General features: G+C 38.2%; 1 protein-coding gene across 1 annotated transcript in view; it reads left to right on the plus strand.

Moving 5' to 3' along the window:
• LOC136882008 (zinc finger protein 628) overlaps positions 1-17,465 on the plus strand; it is a 62,084-nt gene that overhangs the window by 22,976 nt on the left and 21,643 nt on the right. The window contains exon 5 of the mRNA XM_067154498.2: positions 2,992-3,168. Coding sequence (XP_067010599.2) covers positions 2,992-3,168 — 177 coding nt within the window. The remainder of the gene's footprint in view (positions 1-2,991; positions 3,169-17,465) is intronic.

Raw genomic sequence — 17,465 nt, forward strand, 5'->3', positions numbered from 1 at the left:
AAGGTCCGTTAAGGCAGTAGTGCCGTGGGGTTTGGTTAGTTGTTGTGATTATTATTATTTTGTGGTTGAAGTATTTCCTTGCAATTCTTGCGTTGTCCATTCTCGATTCATGCCCATAATTACTGAAGCCTCTGTCTTTATTATACTGGGAATAAGAAACTTCCTTCCTCTTCACTTCAGTTCTGATCTTGTCCCTTCGGATCTTTTGATTCCTAGTTTTGATGAATTTAATTTCTATTGCTTGGATTCTGCTGGGATCTTTGTTTAGTAGAGCACATATCAAAAACTGTAGTTGAGAGTCGGTGCAAAATAGGCATGATTCATAGTTATTGTAACTTTTTATGATATTTTGCTCTCCCAAAGTAGGTTCCTGACTTGGTTTTTACAGTTAGATGTTGAAATATTTAAAACTTTATCCTATTAAAGGTAATAATAGAAGTAGATAATAGTGGTGCACCTCAAATTTAATGGGAAGTTTGAGTTTGGTTTCTAGCTCTTAGAAGATATACTTGACTTATTTATTAAAATGGTGCATGAAGATTTTATTTAACATCAGTATTTTATGTTCTGTAATTGTAGCTTGAGGTAGTTACTGTAATTCTCTTGTGATGTATTTCATATGTTGAGATAATTATCAAAATATTTAAATGAATGTATTACTTCCAAAATTGAAAATTTAAATAATTTCTAATCATTCTGTTTTAAAAATTAGATAAAAATCAACAATTATAGTGAAAATTCTCGGCCTGCTTCCAGTCATTTGACCGTATCAGAAATGGAATGATAGAAGCCACCATCTAGAGGTGAGATAGAAATTGTGCCGGCTGCTGAGGCCTGTCGCTCTCCTCTGGGGCAATGATTAATGAATGACAGAGAAATTAAATATTGGAGAGTGTTGCTGGAATGAAGGATGACAGGGAAAACCGGAGTACCCGGAGAAAAATCTGTCCCACCTCTGCTTTGTCCAGCACAAATCTTACATGCAGTGACCAGGATTTGAACCACGGAACCCAGCCGTGAGAGGCCGATGCGCAGCCACCTGAGACAAGGAGTCTTAACAATTACACTACATTGTGTGCCATCCGTGTTTCATTATAAAAGTTACACAGGTGATACTGGTTAACGATTGGTTGGTTTGTAGTGAGACCATCAATACATCATTTGTAGTCGCTATTGGTTTGCTACATCGCTGTTGATGCTACTTATTTTTTAAAGTTTAATTTTTACGTTTCAGTCTTTTCCTGGCATAAAAGACACATTCTAGATTTTTTATAAAAATTAGAAGGAAGAAAAGGACTATTTATTGAGTGGATAAATCCAGTACTTCTGCTTTATCAAGGTAAAGAAGACAGAAGAGGATGAAGAGAAAAAGAATTAAGTCTAAAATGAGGGGGTAGAAGATGGTTGCCAGCCAGCAGTTATTAAAGATCTGGTTAGGTAGTTCTCTTTCCTATCCATTACTATCTCTATCTTGGCTCTCTAAATTTGTACCATCTTGATACTAGGTTGTTCATTCAATGGTTTGCTGTATTCATTGGTGTATGAAGCAGTGCTTGATGTCATTTAAAAAGAAAAAGTCCAAACAATTAGGTCCATTTTTTCATCTACCCATTATTTAAATCTTTCTGTTTTTCTCTCTACTCTTGAACTTTTAATGTATTCTCTCCCTTCCTTACCTTGATGACCTTATTAGTTTCTTTTTCCTTGCTCATGGCCGAGGAAACATAATACTTGAGCAAAATTGGTGACATGAACTAGTACTTGGAATATAAGAACATGCAGACAAGAGTATCATTTGATCAGCAGAGAAATTACGAGTTGAATTCAAACATTTCAGAATTATTAAAACTGTCACAGTGATGGATGCTCGAGTTTCTGTTGTGAGAAAGTGTAGCATAGTCTTCAGGAAAAGTAAAGTTTCCTTATAGTTTCTCTCTTTCACATGACATAAACTCAGAAAATACCAGGTTCATTAATGTGGACAGTGAATAAACACATTTTCACAATTTACATTTTGAAAATTGTCTTGTGATGTGCTCTTGAATAAATTGGTACATATTCTTTCTTCCCCCTGTTTAGTTACATAGTGTTACTTTTCCACAGCTATTGCAGAATACATTATCATATTAGATCCTGGTAGCACTGTTTGTTTATGATACTATAACAACAAAATTAAATTATAGAAAATAAATTTATTAAAACCACAAAAATGGATGAGGATTAACAATTATTTAAGAGTATTATAACATAATAATTAAAAGTAATCATGGGGATACAGTGAATTTTACGAAAAATTGCTTTAAAATATTTCTCTGCATGTACCGTAACATAATTACACACTTGCTCAGATATTTACTCTAAATTTACAAAATATTCCTTTATAAGTAGTGTAGAATAATAATTACACTTCCATCAGATATAAATTCAAAACTTAATATATTTCCAATACCTTCATGCTACACATAAAAAGAATGAGCCAAAATAGAGTTGTAGGATGGTTTGTAAAAGATCTGGAAGGCAGGAGACCTAGAGACCGATCGAGGAAAAGATGAGATGAATCTCCCAAATCAAGCCGGACCTGAAAGGAAGAGACGTGGAATGGTGCACAGTCCAAGAAGAAGAAGAAGAAATTTAACTGGATTGGCAGAGATGGAGAGTACTCTTACACTGTGCTCTGCCAACAGGATGTAGTTAAATGATGATGAACTTAACATTACAGTTTTCTCTAGATCAAAAGGTAGAGTTACTACAGCACGAGCTTGACGTAAATACAACACTTATCAGGTAGAAATTTACATCAAATATATGGGATATTAAGAGTCTTTTCGTTCTTGGTCTTCCATACAGTCTGTGTTTCTTCTGTTGATGAGCAGACTACTTTTAAGCTTGGTTGGAAATATGTATTTTTGTTTGTTTGATGATTTTTTTTCATTGCTAAAAGTATAATACTTTTTTTCTCTGTGTATTCTAAAGAATATCGTCATCTTGTAGGCAATCTGCTGTATACTCATCACGTGGTGTTCTACATACAAATACTGCATTGAGCGAAACAATGCGGTTTGTGTGCCCTATCTGTGGGAAGAAGATCTCTACGAAGGGGAACTTGAAAGTTCATCTGGAGACTCATAGACCGAAGGGCAAATATGGTTGCGACATTTGTGGCAGAGTGTGAGTATCTTACCTTTCAGTCTAATTGAATATAAAATGTTGTTAAGTATACTAACATTAGGCTATTTTTTCGATCATGTGAGTGCTTTGAATGCGCAATGACTTCAAACCAGAAGCTTTTTTAATTTATAGAACGTTGTGCTTAAACCTGTCAGAACTGTGTCCACCCATCGCGATTGTATAGGTTGTGTTTGTCTAGGAATAGCACCTTCTCAATATTCTGCCTCTACATAGTGTGTAGTAAGCAAAATGGCTACGCAGTTTGGCTCATGCAGCTGTGAGATTGTATTTGGGAGAGAGTGGGTTTGAACACCACGGTCAGCAGTTTTGAAGATGTTTTTTCGTGGTTTCTCATTTTCACACCAGGAAAATGCTGGGGCTGTATCTTAATTAAGGCCATGGTCCCTTTGTTCCTATTTCTATCCCATCGTCGCTGTAAGACCTCTCTGTGTCAATGCGATGTAAAATAGATACAAAAAAATATAGGTTGGGTAAGCTAAAGTTTTTGAGGAACATGTATTTGTGCACTTGCAGTTAAGTGCAAATGAATTGCTCTACTTGCAGTTTTTCAGAGCTTCAGTGTCACACTATAAGCTAATGCACAAGATGGAAAGGCATGCTATGATTGTTGCGATACATGCATAGCACAGCGATTGGATGATTTTTTTAAAGCTGCCAGGTCATTTTTGCATGAAATTCTGAAGGAGTTACAAGTCTTCAGTGGGGATGTGCCACTTGCAGCTAAGCACAAAAATGATATGGATATGGCCGATCATTTATTCATCCGATTCCTACAGCAGGGTAGAGTGGTGCCAATATCTTGAAAATGGTTAGTTTTGGGGCCTTAAAACTTGGTTTTCGGTGGGGATATACTGAGTTTTCTTTTTTATGTAGTGAGGCTTAAAATGAGCTTTTGTCTCGTCTTTATACGACAAATTTAATATTTTCCTCTGTTAATCTATGCTAATGTGTCGAAGGACCTAAATCTAGGAAATGGAGAGGGTTGTTCGAATTTCTTGTAGACAGGGTTACCCACAGAATCCTAAAAAATAAGTATACAATATTTGGTTCAGGTTGGTTGAACGGTATAGATTTGTATAAGGAACGGATGGACAGACCTTCTGCTTCCTTCTTCCTGCTTCCTTCTTTCATTTTTAATAATAATAATAATTTTAATGAATATTGAATTTTCACGACTGCATTGTAATAGAAACCGACTTTCAACCTATTAGGTCTTGTTACGTACATTTAGTACATGTTAAAGAGATGTTAAGTACAGAACAAAAATGGCCAACTGAACACCAGTGGTATCCAAATCCACAACCTCCCGATTTCGCGTCGGTTGCTCTACCAATTGAGCTATGTTCTGTTGGGAAAGGATCTAGGCTGCAGGTCTGACACTACTGCCATCACACTGTAGAGTGCGTTTAAGTCGCCCGTTGAGGGCCAAGTCAATGAATATTGAATTTTCACGACCGCATTGTAATCGAAACCGGACAACCACAACATTTTTTATATCTTTTCATTACACAATGTTTCATATATGATGATGAGCTATATCAATATATATACTGTGTTATCTTTCAATTGTCTGGCTCTATGGCTGAGTGGTCAACGTCTTGGACCTTGATCCTCGGGGCTAGAGGTTCAATTCATAGCCAGGTTGAGGGATTTTCATTTTGGATGGTTAGTTCCTTTGGCTTGAGGACTGGGTATTTGTGCTGTCCCCAACACTATTCACCCTCTTCAGAGGGCTGCACCAGACTAGCAATAGCCACACAGAATTATTGTCATTGAATAACAGTTATAATTTTGATCTGAAGAGTCCAAGTAATGTGCTGAAGAAGCTTTTAAAATAGGGCAAACAATATATGCATAATTGTACAGTAGATTATGATATAGATGTTGATTCCCATAGGGAACCTGAAGTCCGTTACAGAGAGTACGGGATATTGCGAGATGTCACTTCAAAATTCCTATATTAAACTGTACAATAGCCTTCGGTTACAATGAGAACCTTTCACTGAGTCATCCATTATTGCGAGAGATTTTAACATGTTTTATTTACCGTTATCGGTATTACTATATATCAGCGTAAAAAGCTAGTAAAAAGACTATAGATTATTTTTTTCCATGTAACTCTCAATATTCCATGAACTAAATTCCGGTACTGTGATTGTTTTACACAGTTAGATTATAAAACCTTCCACGAAAAGATCGACAAACATTATTGCAGCGGGTTTCTTGCAAAGGATTTTATTGGCATCCTTATACTCTCGTTCATATCAAGCATTCACATGAAGCGATAGTTCTTTCGGATGTCACTGATTATTTTCCGTTGTTGATAATTATACTCTTCAGAGTAAGTAGCTAGCAAAACACTATTGATTTATTTTTGTCCGCCTAACTCTCGACATTCCACGAACTAAAGTACAATAAATATTTGTACATTAGTGTGATCGTTTTAGATTATAAAACCTTCCACGAAATGATCGACAAAAATTGCAGCAGCAGGGTCTCTTGCAAACTATTTTATTGGTACCATTATAATGTCCAATAACGGACCATTTATATTGGTACCATTATACCCCCCGTTCGTATCAAGATTCACACGAAGCAGTACTTCCTTTGGATGTTGCAAATTTCTTGGGTTGATCAACCTGTTATGGCTATGCATTGTCACAGTGAAGAGTTCTTTATTGAGCTGCTATTATTGCTGTCAAAAATTGTCGTTCCTCATGATGTGACTGAATCTGACGCTTTTATTTATTGCTGTCGTACGCAGAGTAAAACCCCTTCTTTTTTTTGCTTAAGTCGTGATTTCCTTAGTCCGCATGTCTAAACTTATTTTCTGTGTGAGGTATGAACAGACTGTGCTATTGTTTATTTAAAAGGTCGAGTTTCTTTCCGTAACGTGCAAAGAAGTCATGTAGGCCCTATTAGTGATATTAAAAGCGAACTGACTGTAATGTGTAGTGTTAATTTAAATTTCTGTTTGTCTCCAGTGTTTGGTGCTTTGAACAGCATAGTTCAAACTGTAGGCTGTTTCTAAGTAGTGTTTGGGAGTCTTCGTTCCTTTTGAAAACAGTCATCATCATCATCATCATCAGTTTTCCACTCCAGTTGCCCGGGTGTGGTTTACGAGCACTCTCCACTTCTGTCTGTCCATGTACAGTAGAACCTCGATAATTCAAAATCGGTTAATTCAAAATCCCGCCTAATTCGAAGAAGCTCTCGTTCCCGGAAACATGAGATACAGTTTTGCATGTTTTTTCAATTGTTTAATTCGAAATACGGATAATTCGTAATTCGAAGTACAATGTCGGCCCCATTACCGAAATTCAGACTTTTAATTCGAAACTGCCTTTACATTTTAAAACAATAGTATGTTAAAGAGTACTTTCAACTCGAAATTTATCCGCTCCGCTTCATAATAGGCGTTCCGGAACGTGGAGGGGTACTTTCCGCACTTACACTCACTTCGGTGCGTCTACAGTGCGCTTCATGATTGCTAAGATGAATGAAATCGGAATTCTTTTGTATTCAACCTTTTAAAGAACGCCGTAATATCACGCAACAGGCAGTGTGCGGGAAAACAGAATCCGCAAACACAGGCGATGCCGACAGTTGACGAAAAATCGTGGCTCATATAATAAATTCGTAGGCACCGAACAATATTGTCATTGCCGGTAAAACTGCATTGCTTTATTTCAATGCGAGCCCAAACGGCCTTATGGTTTTAAAGGAGAAATTGCCAGCCAGGAAATCGTACAAGGGTGAGGGATGGGGGTCTTAGCAAAGAGAAAATCCACGTGAGCGCGAGATACTTTATCGCCACGTCATAGGAAAGTTCCATAAGCTACGTTTTCAGGGCGTCGGGCTCTTTCCATGCCAATACAAAGCATCTAAAAATGCAAACAGTACAGAAATCCAAAAAGATAATGCATTTGCACAGGGGAACCGGCAAAATTTTTTTTCGTCTTTGAATTGTGCGATTTTTTGTTTTCTTTCGTTGCGTGAGGTTATGTTTGTCAGTGATTTATCCAAGTGCATTATTTGAACATTGTAAATGCACCTTGTTGGATACATTTCGGAAATAGTTTTTTTCCATGGCATTTGAAAGGTTTAAACTGTGAATCGAGAGGTGATTGCATGTATTAATGGGTCTTAGAATACTTTGTGACGCGGCAAGTGTTTACATTTCTGAAGTACGAGAGAAGTGCCATGGCGGGAAATCGTACAAGGATAGTCATAGAAAAGTTCGATTTTAAGGGCATCGGGTACTTTCTGTGTAATTACAAGGCATCTAAAATGCATACAGTATAGTAATCCAATTAATAAAGCACTTGCACATGGGAGCCAGCATAGATTTCTCCTCGTCTTTGAATCGTGCTTTTTTTTTTCTTTCTTTCGTTGCGAGAGGTTATGTTTACCAGTGAGAAATCCGTGTGCATTATTTGAATACTGTAAATGCACATTTTTGGATAAATTTTGGAAATATTTCTTTTTTCATAGCATTTGAATGGTATAAACTGTGAATCAAGGTTAACTGCATCCAGTAACGGGCCTTAGAATATTTAGTAACGCGGCAAGGGTTGGTACTTCTGAATTGCGAATTGGCGGTTAATTCGAAATCACGTAATTCAAAGTCCGATTTTTGAGTCCCAACGACTTCGAATTAACGAGGTTTTACTGTACCACTCTTCCCTCAAGACGACATCCCAGCTGACTCCTCTTGTTCCTATGTCCTCTTTCACTTGGTCCAGCCATCTCTTCCTAGGTCTTCCTATCAGTCGTTTTCCGTCCACGACTGTATGTAGCCATTGTTTTGCTGTCCTTCTACTGTCCATTCGTTTGACATGGCCAAACCATTTCAAACGGGCCCTTGTCACTTTTTCATTCAAGGATGGGTACACACCAGCTTCCTCCCTTATTCTTTCATTCCTTACCCTGTCCCTTTTTGTCTTCTGTACTATAGTTCGTAGGAATTTCATTTCTACGGCTTGTAGTTTGCTATCCACTTGTTGGGTTGTTGTGCAGGTTTCTAGGCCATATGTTATTATGGGGGTGAAGTATGATTGGAATAGAATCTGCTTTGATCTTAAGGGAACTTGTTCGTTCCAGAGGAGGTTCCGAACTTGATGGTAAAACTGAGCTGATTTTTGAATGCGGTTGTTAATCTCATGCTGTATTCTGTTATCACTTGAAATGATGCACCCAAGATATTTATATTGGTCTACTGTTTCCAGCTGTGTACCTTCCAGCATTATTTTTCCTTTCTTCTTCTGCCTGTTGACAGACACAGTAACAGTTTTCGATTTATTTATTGTTAATCCGTGTGCTTTCAAATGTTCATTCCAGGTGTTCAGCCACTCTTGGACTTCCTTCCCTGTGAAAACCTACAACCTGCTTTCCAGTCATTGACCAGGTCAGGGATGTAATGAATGAATCAGATATAGGCTATTATTACGATGGGGTCGCCACTCCCAAAGTGATTTACATTAATGAGTGATAGATGCTATGAAATGAGAATGGAGAGTGTTGCTGGAATGAAAGATGACAGGGAAAACCGGAGTACCCGGAGGAAAACCTGTCCCGCCTCCGCTTTGTCCAGCACAAATCTCACATGGAGTGACCGGGATTTGAACCACGGTATCCAGCGGTGAGAGGCCGACGCGCTGCCGTCTGAGCCACGGAGGCTCTTCCTTCTCTGTATTTCCCCAAATTACTACATCATCTGCAAATGCAAATGCATTGGTGTCCATGTTGTTCTTCTGCTTAATTTCTCTCATGACTTCATCCATGACAGTGATAAAAAGTAAGGGTTAAAGGGTACTGCCTTGTTGCACTCCTTTAGTGGTTTGGAACCAATCAGAATTACCGTTTCCTATCTGTACGCAACTGCAGCAGTCTTCGTAAAGCATTTTAACTTTCTGGATAAGCCCTTTGGGTACATTTTTCTTTCTTAAACATTTCCAAATAGTCTTCCTTGGAATACTATCAAATGCTTTTTCGAGATCCAAAAACACTAGTGTTAAGTCTTTGCCCTTCTCCCAATGCTTTTCTAACAGAATTCTAAGTGCAAATATGAGATCGGTAGTTGATCTGTGTTCTCTGAATCCATATTGTTCTTCCTGTAGTTGTGGTGTATTATTTTCCTTAGCCTTTTTTCAAGTATTTTCTCAAATATTTTCAAACCATGAGACAATAAAGTGATCCCTCTATAATTGCTACATTTTTTCCGGCTTCCTTTTTTGAAGAGAGGTATTATTATTCCCTTTTTCCAATCATCTGGGACTTTCCTATCCTTCCAAATTGCATTAATTACCCTATGAAGCCACTGTACTCCTATTGCACCAGTTGCTTTAATCATATCTGCACTGACTTCATCAAATCCTGTTGATCTTTCTTTGGATATACTATTAAGGGCCGTCCCTACTTCCTTCCATGTAGGCGGGCTCTCTTGGTCAGGCTCATCATAGCAGCTTAAACTAACCTGTGTGGTTACATCATTGGAGTCTTTCCCAGTACTGTTGTATAAATGATCAAAATAGGATTTCATGATCTTCCTTATTTCTGTCTCCTCCCTAACTATGTTATCATCTGGTTCCTCTATTGCTGTTATATATTCATTGTGTCTTCTTATATTTTGTATTGTTCGGTAAAGTAGTTTAGAATTAGCTTTGCTGTCTTGCTCTAGTTTATCTGTGAAATCAGTCCAAGCTTTCTGTTTTTCTTCGGCCACAATTTTCTTTACTCGTAGCTTCTGATCTCTGTATTTCTGCTGCAGTTTGTTTACTCTAGATTAGTTCCTTTGACTTCCTTTTTGCATTTCATAACCTTCTTCAAACTCTTCATACCAACAAAGCTACCGGTGCCGACACTATAGGTCCTCTTTTCCTAAAAAATACTGCCGCACTCTTTGCGTTCCTCTCTCTAAATTATTTAACAGATGTTTTGCCGCGGGCTATTTTCCTATTATCTGGAAACAGGCAAATATTGTTCCACTTCTCAAATCTGGCAACAAATTTAATGTTTCATCTTACCGACCAATCTCTATTCTCCCCACACTATCCTTTATCTTTGAAAAAATTATACACCAGCGTCTCCTCGCATTCACTTTGCCGTATATCTCAACCAAGCAGCATGGTTTCCTACCAGGTGGCTCTTGTCTAACAAACCTGGCCACTCTGCATAGCTTTGCATCACACGCCATTGCAGCTAAATCACAGCTGGATATCTGCTATGTAGACATTTCGAAAGCTTTCAATTCTGTTGACCATACCCTGTTGCTCCATAAACTCTCCGAACGATTTAATATACATGGCAGTCTTCTGACCCTTCTTGCTGGCTTCCTACATAACCGTTGGCAGTGGTAATATCAGGCACTTCATCCTCATGGTTACCAGTCACCTCCGGTGTCCCACAAGGCAGTACTCTTGGCCCCTTGCTGTTTTCTTTGTTTATGGACGATCTGCCGTCCGAACTCAGCGAAACAGCGAATACCCTACTCTTTGCTGACGACTGCAAGATATTTAGGGAGATCAGGAATCCAGCAGATGCAGCTCTGCTACAGTCCTCACTTAATGCCCTCTCGAACTGGTGCCGTACTTGGAAACTTATCCCCAATCCACAAAAATGCAGCCACATGACCATAACACTGCGTAAATCCCCTCTACCGACATATTACCTACTCGACAAGCCCATCACCGTTGTTACGCAACAGCGTGACCTAGGTGTAATATTCGATACAAAATTACAATTTAAGACCCATATAGAAACATATACAACCAAGGCTATGAAATTACTAGGCATTCTCTATCGCTTCACAGAAATTTCTGACCCCATTGCTCTTTGTCACTTCTTCCTCACAATCGTTCAACCTCTCTTAAACTACTGCTCTCCGATTTGGACAACAGCCGCCCCCTCCAATACTAAGCAGTTAGACAGAGCAGTGTCCTTCTTAGCTGCAATTGTAAGGAACGGAAACCCCAAGCTCAGAAATCTGTCTACGCAGCAGGTATTAATGGCAATGAATGTGTCACCGCTGCACATCAGGCGACAGGTAGCTGACCTGAGTTTCCTCCACGAGATCTTAAATGGACATTACCGCTCGGAACATCTTGTTTCTCTCTTCTCTCTCCGCGTTCCTTCCCGCTCCACCAGAACCGAAGACCTTCTCCACATTCCCCACACTCAGCACTCAATACTTCAACGATCTATCCTAATCCGCCTCCCAACACTCTTTAACAATATTAATAGGAGACAAGAGCTTGATATAGCATCAAATAAAAGTGTATTCGAGAGGTGTGTAAATAGTATCTTAAAGATAAGTTGATGTGAAGGGATTATCTTGACCCACGACGACTTGGCTATGAACATGGACATTCTCATGGTTTTCGATTTGGACAGTTATTAGTAGGATGTGTACCTGATCTTGTTATATTTTGTTATGTTTGTTATATTTTATTATGAAAGTTTACGTTTGTTAAATAGTCTGTTGACAGTGCAAGTGAAATTTGCTCAGTGTAGCTGTATCTTGTGCTTCGTGAATAAATAAATATGTCTCTGGCTTTCCTTGTTTCATTTTTTGCTTTCACAGCAATCTTCACCCGATCGTTCCACCAAGGAGTTTCTTTTGCCTTCATTTTGCTATTAGTTTTACCACAAACTTCTACTGCAGCTCCGACAATGCTTTCTTTGAATCTAGTCCACTCAATGTTGCCTTCTTGTAATGCATCTGATGGTAATTTATTGGTCACTTTTTTTTGTGTATTCAACTTGTTTCTCTGCCTTCTTTAGCTCCCATGTCTTGATTTTTGGTTTCCTGTATTTCTGAGGTCTATAAATTTCAATGTGCTTTATTGTTGCGAGGAGAAGTCTGTGGTCACTGTCCAGGATTTCACGTGGTATAACTCTGACATCACATATGGTCTTTCTTGCTTCATTGTCTGATATAAAATAATCTATCAGAGTTTTAGTATCTCCATTCCAACTGTATCTGGTTAGTTTATGACTTAGCTGCTTCTGAAACCAACTGTTGTTTATTCTCAAGCCATTCCTTACACATAGATCTAGAAGACTTTCTCCTTCTGGGTTCCTGTCTCCATAACCATGTGGACCTAATACATTTTCATATCCAAGCCTGTCTGATCCAACTTGAGCATTTAGATCTCCCATTACAGTATTGGTAATAAAACAAATCCAGTTCGTTCTGCTGTGACTTAACACATTACAATGTCTAGTGGGAAATGAAAATCATTAGATTTGGCTACAAAATATGAAATTGTGCAGGCTTGTGAGAAAAGCAGTGTGAGCAGAAGTGAAATAGGCAGGCAGTATAATTTAAGATCTTCGACTCTATTTACTATCCTTAAAAATAAGTAAAAAATCAAAGACGTCGTTTTAAAAGGTAGCATCCCAAGCGGGAGTAAGAAACTGGGTAGTGTGGACCATCCTGACCTTGAAGCTGCCCTTTGTGAGTGGTTTACCCAGAAACGAGCTGCAGGAGTTCCTACTTCAGGGCCCGTGTTAAAATCTAAGGCATAAGACTTGGCTCACAGACTAAGTATTTCAGACTTCTAGTGCAGCGATGGATGGTTAAACCGCTTTAAAGCCAAACGTGGCATTTCGCTTCACACAATAAAAGGTTAATTGGGAAGTGTACGGAAAAGCCGTCAATGACTGGCTTCCAATTCTCCATGAAATTCTTAAAAGGTACGAGTCCAAAGATACCTACAACGCTGATGAAGGTGCACTTCTCTATAATTTATTACCCCAAAGGACTCTTGCGGTGAAGGGCGACCCATGCAAAGGTGGAAAACGCAGCAAAGAACGATTAACTGTTCTTTTGTGCTGCAACTGATAAACTGAAACCATTTATTATCGGCAATTCAGCTAACCCGCGAGCATTTAAAGGTGTGTGTAACATTCCGTGCACGTATTAAGCGAACACGAAAGCATGGATGACATCAGTGCTTTTTAAGCAGTGGCTTCGGGAATTTTATTTGAGAATGGGATCAAAGAATACAAAAGTCGTTCTTTGTATAGACTATTGACCCGCTCATCCAAATATTGAGCTACGGAATATTGAATTGGTATTCCTACCACCAAATTGTACCAGTGTGCTACAACCACTTAATCAGGGCATGTTTAAACTCCTTAAACACCGTTGTCGTAGCATACTGGTTAACTGATTGATGCATAGGCTTGAGGTAAAACAAGAACTGAAATGGAATGTACTGGAAGCTATCCGAGGTATCGCAGTATCATTGGAAACCATATCTCCTGCTGCAATTTCTGCATTTTTCAGACACGCTGGGTTCCGACAAAATGAAACAGAAAGTGAAATTATTGAGGAGGAACTTCCTCATCTCGAAGTGCCAGATAGCCGGAATCGTGTCTCTTCTCAGCTGGAAGTCACCTGTCAATTTGACGATTATGTAAAAGCTGACGAAGGTGTGCCTGTGTGCGGGGATCTGAATGAGAGTGAAATTCTTGAACTCGTTAAGCCTACTAACTCAGAGATGAATCCAGTGAGAGTGAGGAGGGCAGGGACATCACAGACGTACCAACACAGACTGCAGTCTTGAGTGCTTTAGATGTTTTAAAAACATTTTATGCAGTAAATGACACGTCACTAGACAATTTGGTGGCTATCCAGCGAGTGGAGAATTTTGTGATAAGGAATACCATTGCCGGCACAAGACTGAAGCAAAGCGACTTTGGACTCCTTCCTGAAGCCTCTGTAAGGTAACTACTGTATTCAAAGTTAGTGTTGTTAATGGAAACTTAAATTGCAAATGTAATATAGCCTAGAATAGTTTTAACTTTCATTTTGCACGGTGAAACATTTTCACTCGCTGCACTTTTTGCCAGTTTTGGGAACTGGTCCCTTGAGAATTGTGCTGGTGTGTTTTATATTGTATTATAAAAAGTTGTGTGTTGAAACTCGATTCATGTCCTGTTGATTAAAGACTCTGACAAAGACATTGTAATTCGAGTATTAACGGCGCACGCTAAGTCGCCAGGCATGCTGGGATATGTAGGACTGTAAACAACAAAAATGGCTTCATGACCGGGAGATGTTGCGTGTGTATTAACTGCTAAAGTATGAAGCACGTCTCTGCCTTTATTCAGAGAGCTCCGTAGAGAACCACAATAAAATGAATAAAGCGGAAGCGTATGAGAAGATAGGAGAGAAATTTCTCAAGGAAGTGGATAGCTTTTATATTTATTACCGTACTAGCTGATGTACCCGTGCTTCGCTACGGGATTCTCAGAAAGACTGCCTTTGTGGTTTTCTTACCTGAAGTCGTCAGAAGGAATGTAGTGATTAAAAGCAATGTTATATAAAATGATCAAATTAATAAACTGCACATTTTCTCACTTTTAAAGAACAGTATTACGGTGCCAATCTAACAATCCAAAGTTCCAGTGCTGCAATGACCAGACCGCAGACAGCCGTGAACGCTTCTCTGCCATTATTCCGTTAAATATGCACACTGCTCATTCCAATCAGTGCCTCAGAGTAGGAATTGAATAGCTCGAATGCTATGATGAACCAGTTTGTTACGTATCAGTAGTATCAGAAGTTTATCTCTAACTACCCAGCTACTTCCCGCCAATTTTCAGGCAGGCTGTTATACTCGGTACGACCGGGTGAGTTGGCTGTGCAGTTAGGGGCGCATAGTTGTGAGCTTGGATCCGTGAGGTAGTGAGTTCGAACTCCACTGTCGACAGCCCTGAAGATAGTTTTCCGTGGTCTCCAATTTTCACACCAGGAAAATGCTGGGGCTGTAACATAATTAACGTAGGGGCTGCTTCCTTCCCACTCCTAGCCCTTTCGTATCCCATCGTCGCCATGAGTCCTATCTGTGTCGTCGCGACGTAGAGCAAATTTAAAAAAAATCGGTATACAGCAGTAATCCCATCCATGCAAGATGAATGGCAACAGAGACACAAAGCAAATCACAACAAACAATGGTCAATGTAATGTTATTGTTGATCAATTGTATTGTAATCCTTCACATTCAGTTTTCTTTCGACTCTGTAATATAAGGCCGTCTTATAAAATTAATTATAGCGTAGACAGTAGTTCCTTAATCCCCATACCGATTTTCATTAAATTCTGTTTACCCATTTTCTTGTGACGGCGCTGATACGATCTTAGCAACAATAATCCATATTCATGAATATCTCCGTTATCATAGCCGATACGGTCAAAATGTATAAGACATAAATGATCGGAAATTTAATACTATGTAACTTTATTTATATAGTAATTGTCCATAAGACCACTAATAACACAAATATTCGAGAATTAAATTTTGGGCCTTCCTCTAAACTACCATTTCTTTCAGAGTGAATAAGATTATTTATAGTTTATATTTTACCAACTTATTTTAGAACTTTACATACCGGTTTTCATTAAGATAGGACCACTAATAATATAAATATTTGAGAATTAAATTTTAGGCCTTCCCCTAAACTACCATTTCTCTCAGTGTGAAAAAGATTATTTATAACCTAGATTGTAGCGACTTATTCCCGGACTTTACATACCGATTTTCATTAAATTCTCTTCAGCCATTTTCTCGTGATGCGTGTACATACATACATACAGACAGATAGACAGAAATTACGGAAAATTAAAAAATGCATTTCCTTGTTACTATGGACATGACTGATACAGAAATACCATTATTTTCAAATTTTGAGCAATGTACAGACAAAACTCTTTATTTTATATATATAGATGATAACCTGTTAGTAAACACCATCCGCAATGTTTGATTTATGACGATCTTCGCATATTATTATTAGTAGCTAATTCGCCCAGTATTGGAATCAGATAACATGATCAATATTATTATTGAATTCCTAATATGTTTTTGTGCAATAAGATATGAATTTTCATTGCAATGCTATCATTTTTTATTCAAATCATGTGCGTAAATGCAATATAACATAACCTCTGCAAATGATATTAAGGCAGTAAATACATTACAAAACTTATGTAGAAGAATATCGCAATCTTTTTTCCATGTAAATTATGCCTTACTGCGCATTTCTCTTCCTTTTAAGAATATATTACACTCCTAGTCCAAGAACCACAACTGCTGGTTGACTTTCCTCCACATTAAAACAAAATTCTATCAAACCTTGCCAGATCTTTTCATATCTTGTCAAACCTTCAGCAGTGTTGAACATTCTATGACAAGATTTGAAATTTTCCTTGTGAAGTATTGAACCGAAAGAAAAATGTGATGGTGTACAACAGGCATTTTTAAGTAGTATGTTTCTGAAGGCTAGATTTAAATTGAACACGATCGATCATCCATATCGATTTCTCACTACGTCCACTACCCACGCTAGCGAGCTTTCTTGCGCTGCCGATTATTAATCCCCGTTGACTGGTGAAAAGAAATATTAAAGTTGTCCGGCCCCGCGGTGTCGCAGGTAATGCGTCTGCCTATCACCCGGCGGCCCTGGGTTCGGCATTAGAATAATGATTTTTTTTAAAAATGTGAAGAAGAGTGCTTCTTCACTCATGCTTTTAGAAGACTACAGTTTTATCTCTTCGCACGAGAGTGACAACAGTCTAACCATTTTTATATTATTATAAACCCCACTTGTTCTAAGCAGCAGAAGCGTCTCTTTACTATTTTTAAAAATTGTGTTTAAACTCCACTCGGAGTTATTAACTACATTCTTCATCATTGTCCTGACGCTTGAACTGTTCAAAACCCGATAATTTTATCTAACACCCTCAACCATCACAAGGCCCCGCTTTACTTGTTCCAACGTAACAATTTTATTATAAACTTCACTTGAAGTGAGCAACGGTAACGTCTCTTTACTAACTTTAATGTGTTTTAATACTCCATTTGGAATTATCAACTACATTTTTTTCTTTTATCATTATTCTAACGCCCTCAACCTCCACAGGACGCCACTTTACAAGGTTTAACGTAACAATTTACGTTCTTATAAAATTACCAGTATACAATTTGTTGCCAATTTTTAAACAAGGACTTTCAAGAAAGTGTATAAATTTACGACTATTTGTTTTTTAAGACTTTATTAAGGCTTCATTTTGAGAATATCATAGCTATTGTTAACCATTTGCTCACCATTTGAAGCACATTTCCAACATCATCCTCACATTCATATGTAATTTTAATACAAACAGGTACCTGATTAATTACCTTTCAGATTGAGATTAAGGCTGAAGATGCCCTTAATTAAAGGGCGAAACATGTCCGTGTAATTTTATTCAAGATTTAATTTCTTAA

This window comes from Anabrus simplex, chromosome 10 (assembly GCF_040414725.1).
Source record: "Anabrus simplex isolate iqAnaSimp1 chromosome 10, ASM4041472v1, whole genome shotgun sequence".
NCBI classification, from domain to species: Eukaryota; Metazoa; Arthropoda; class Insecta; order Orthoptera; family Tettigoniidae; genus Anabrus; species Anabrus simplex.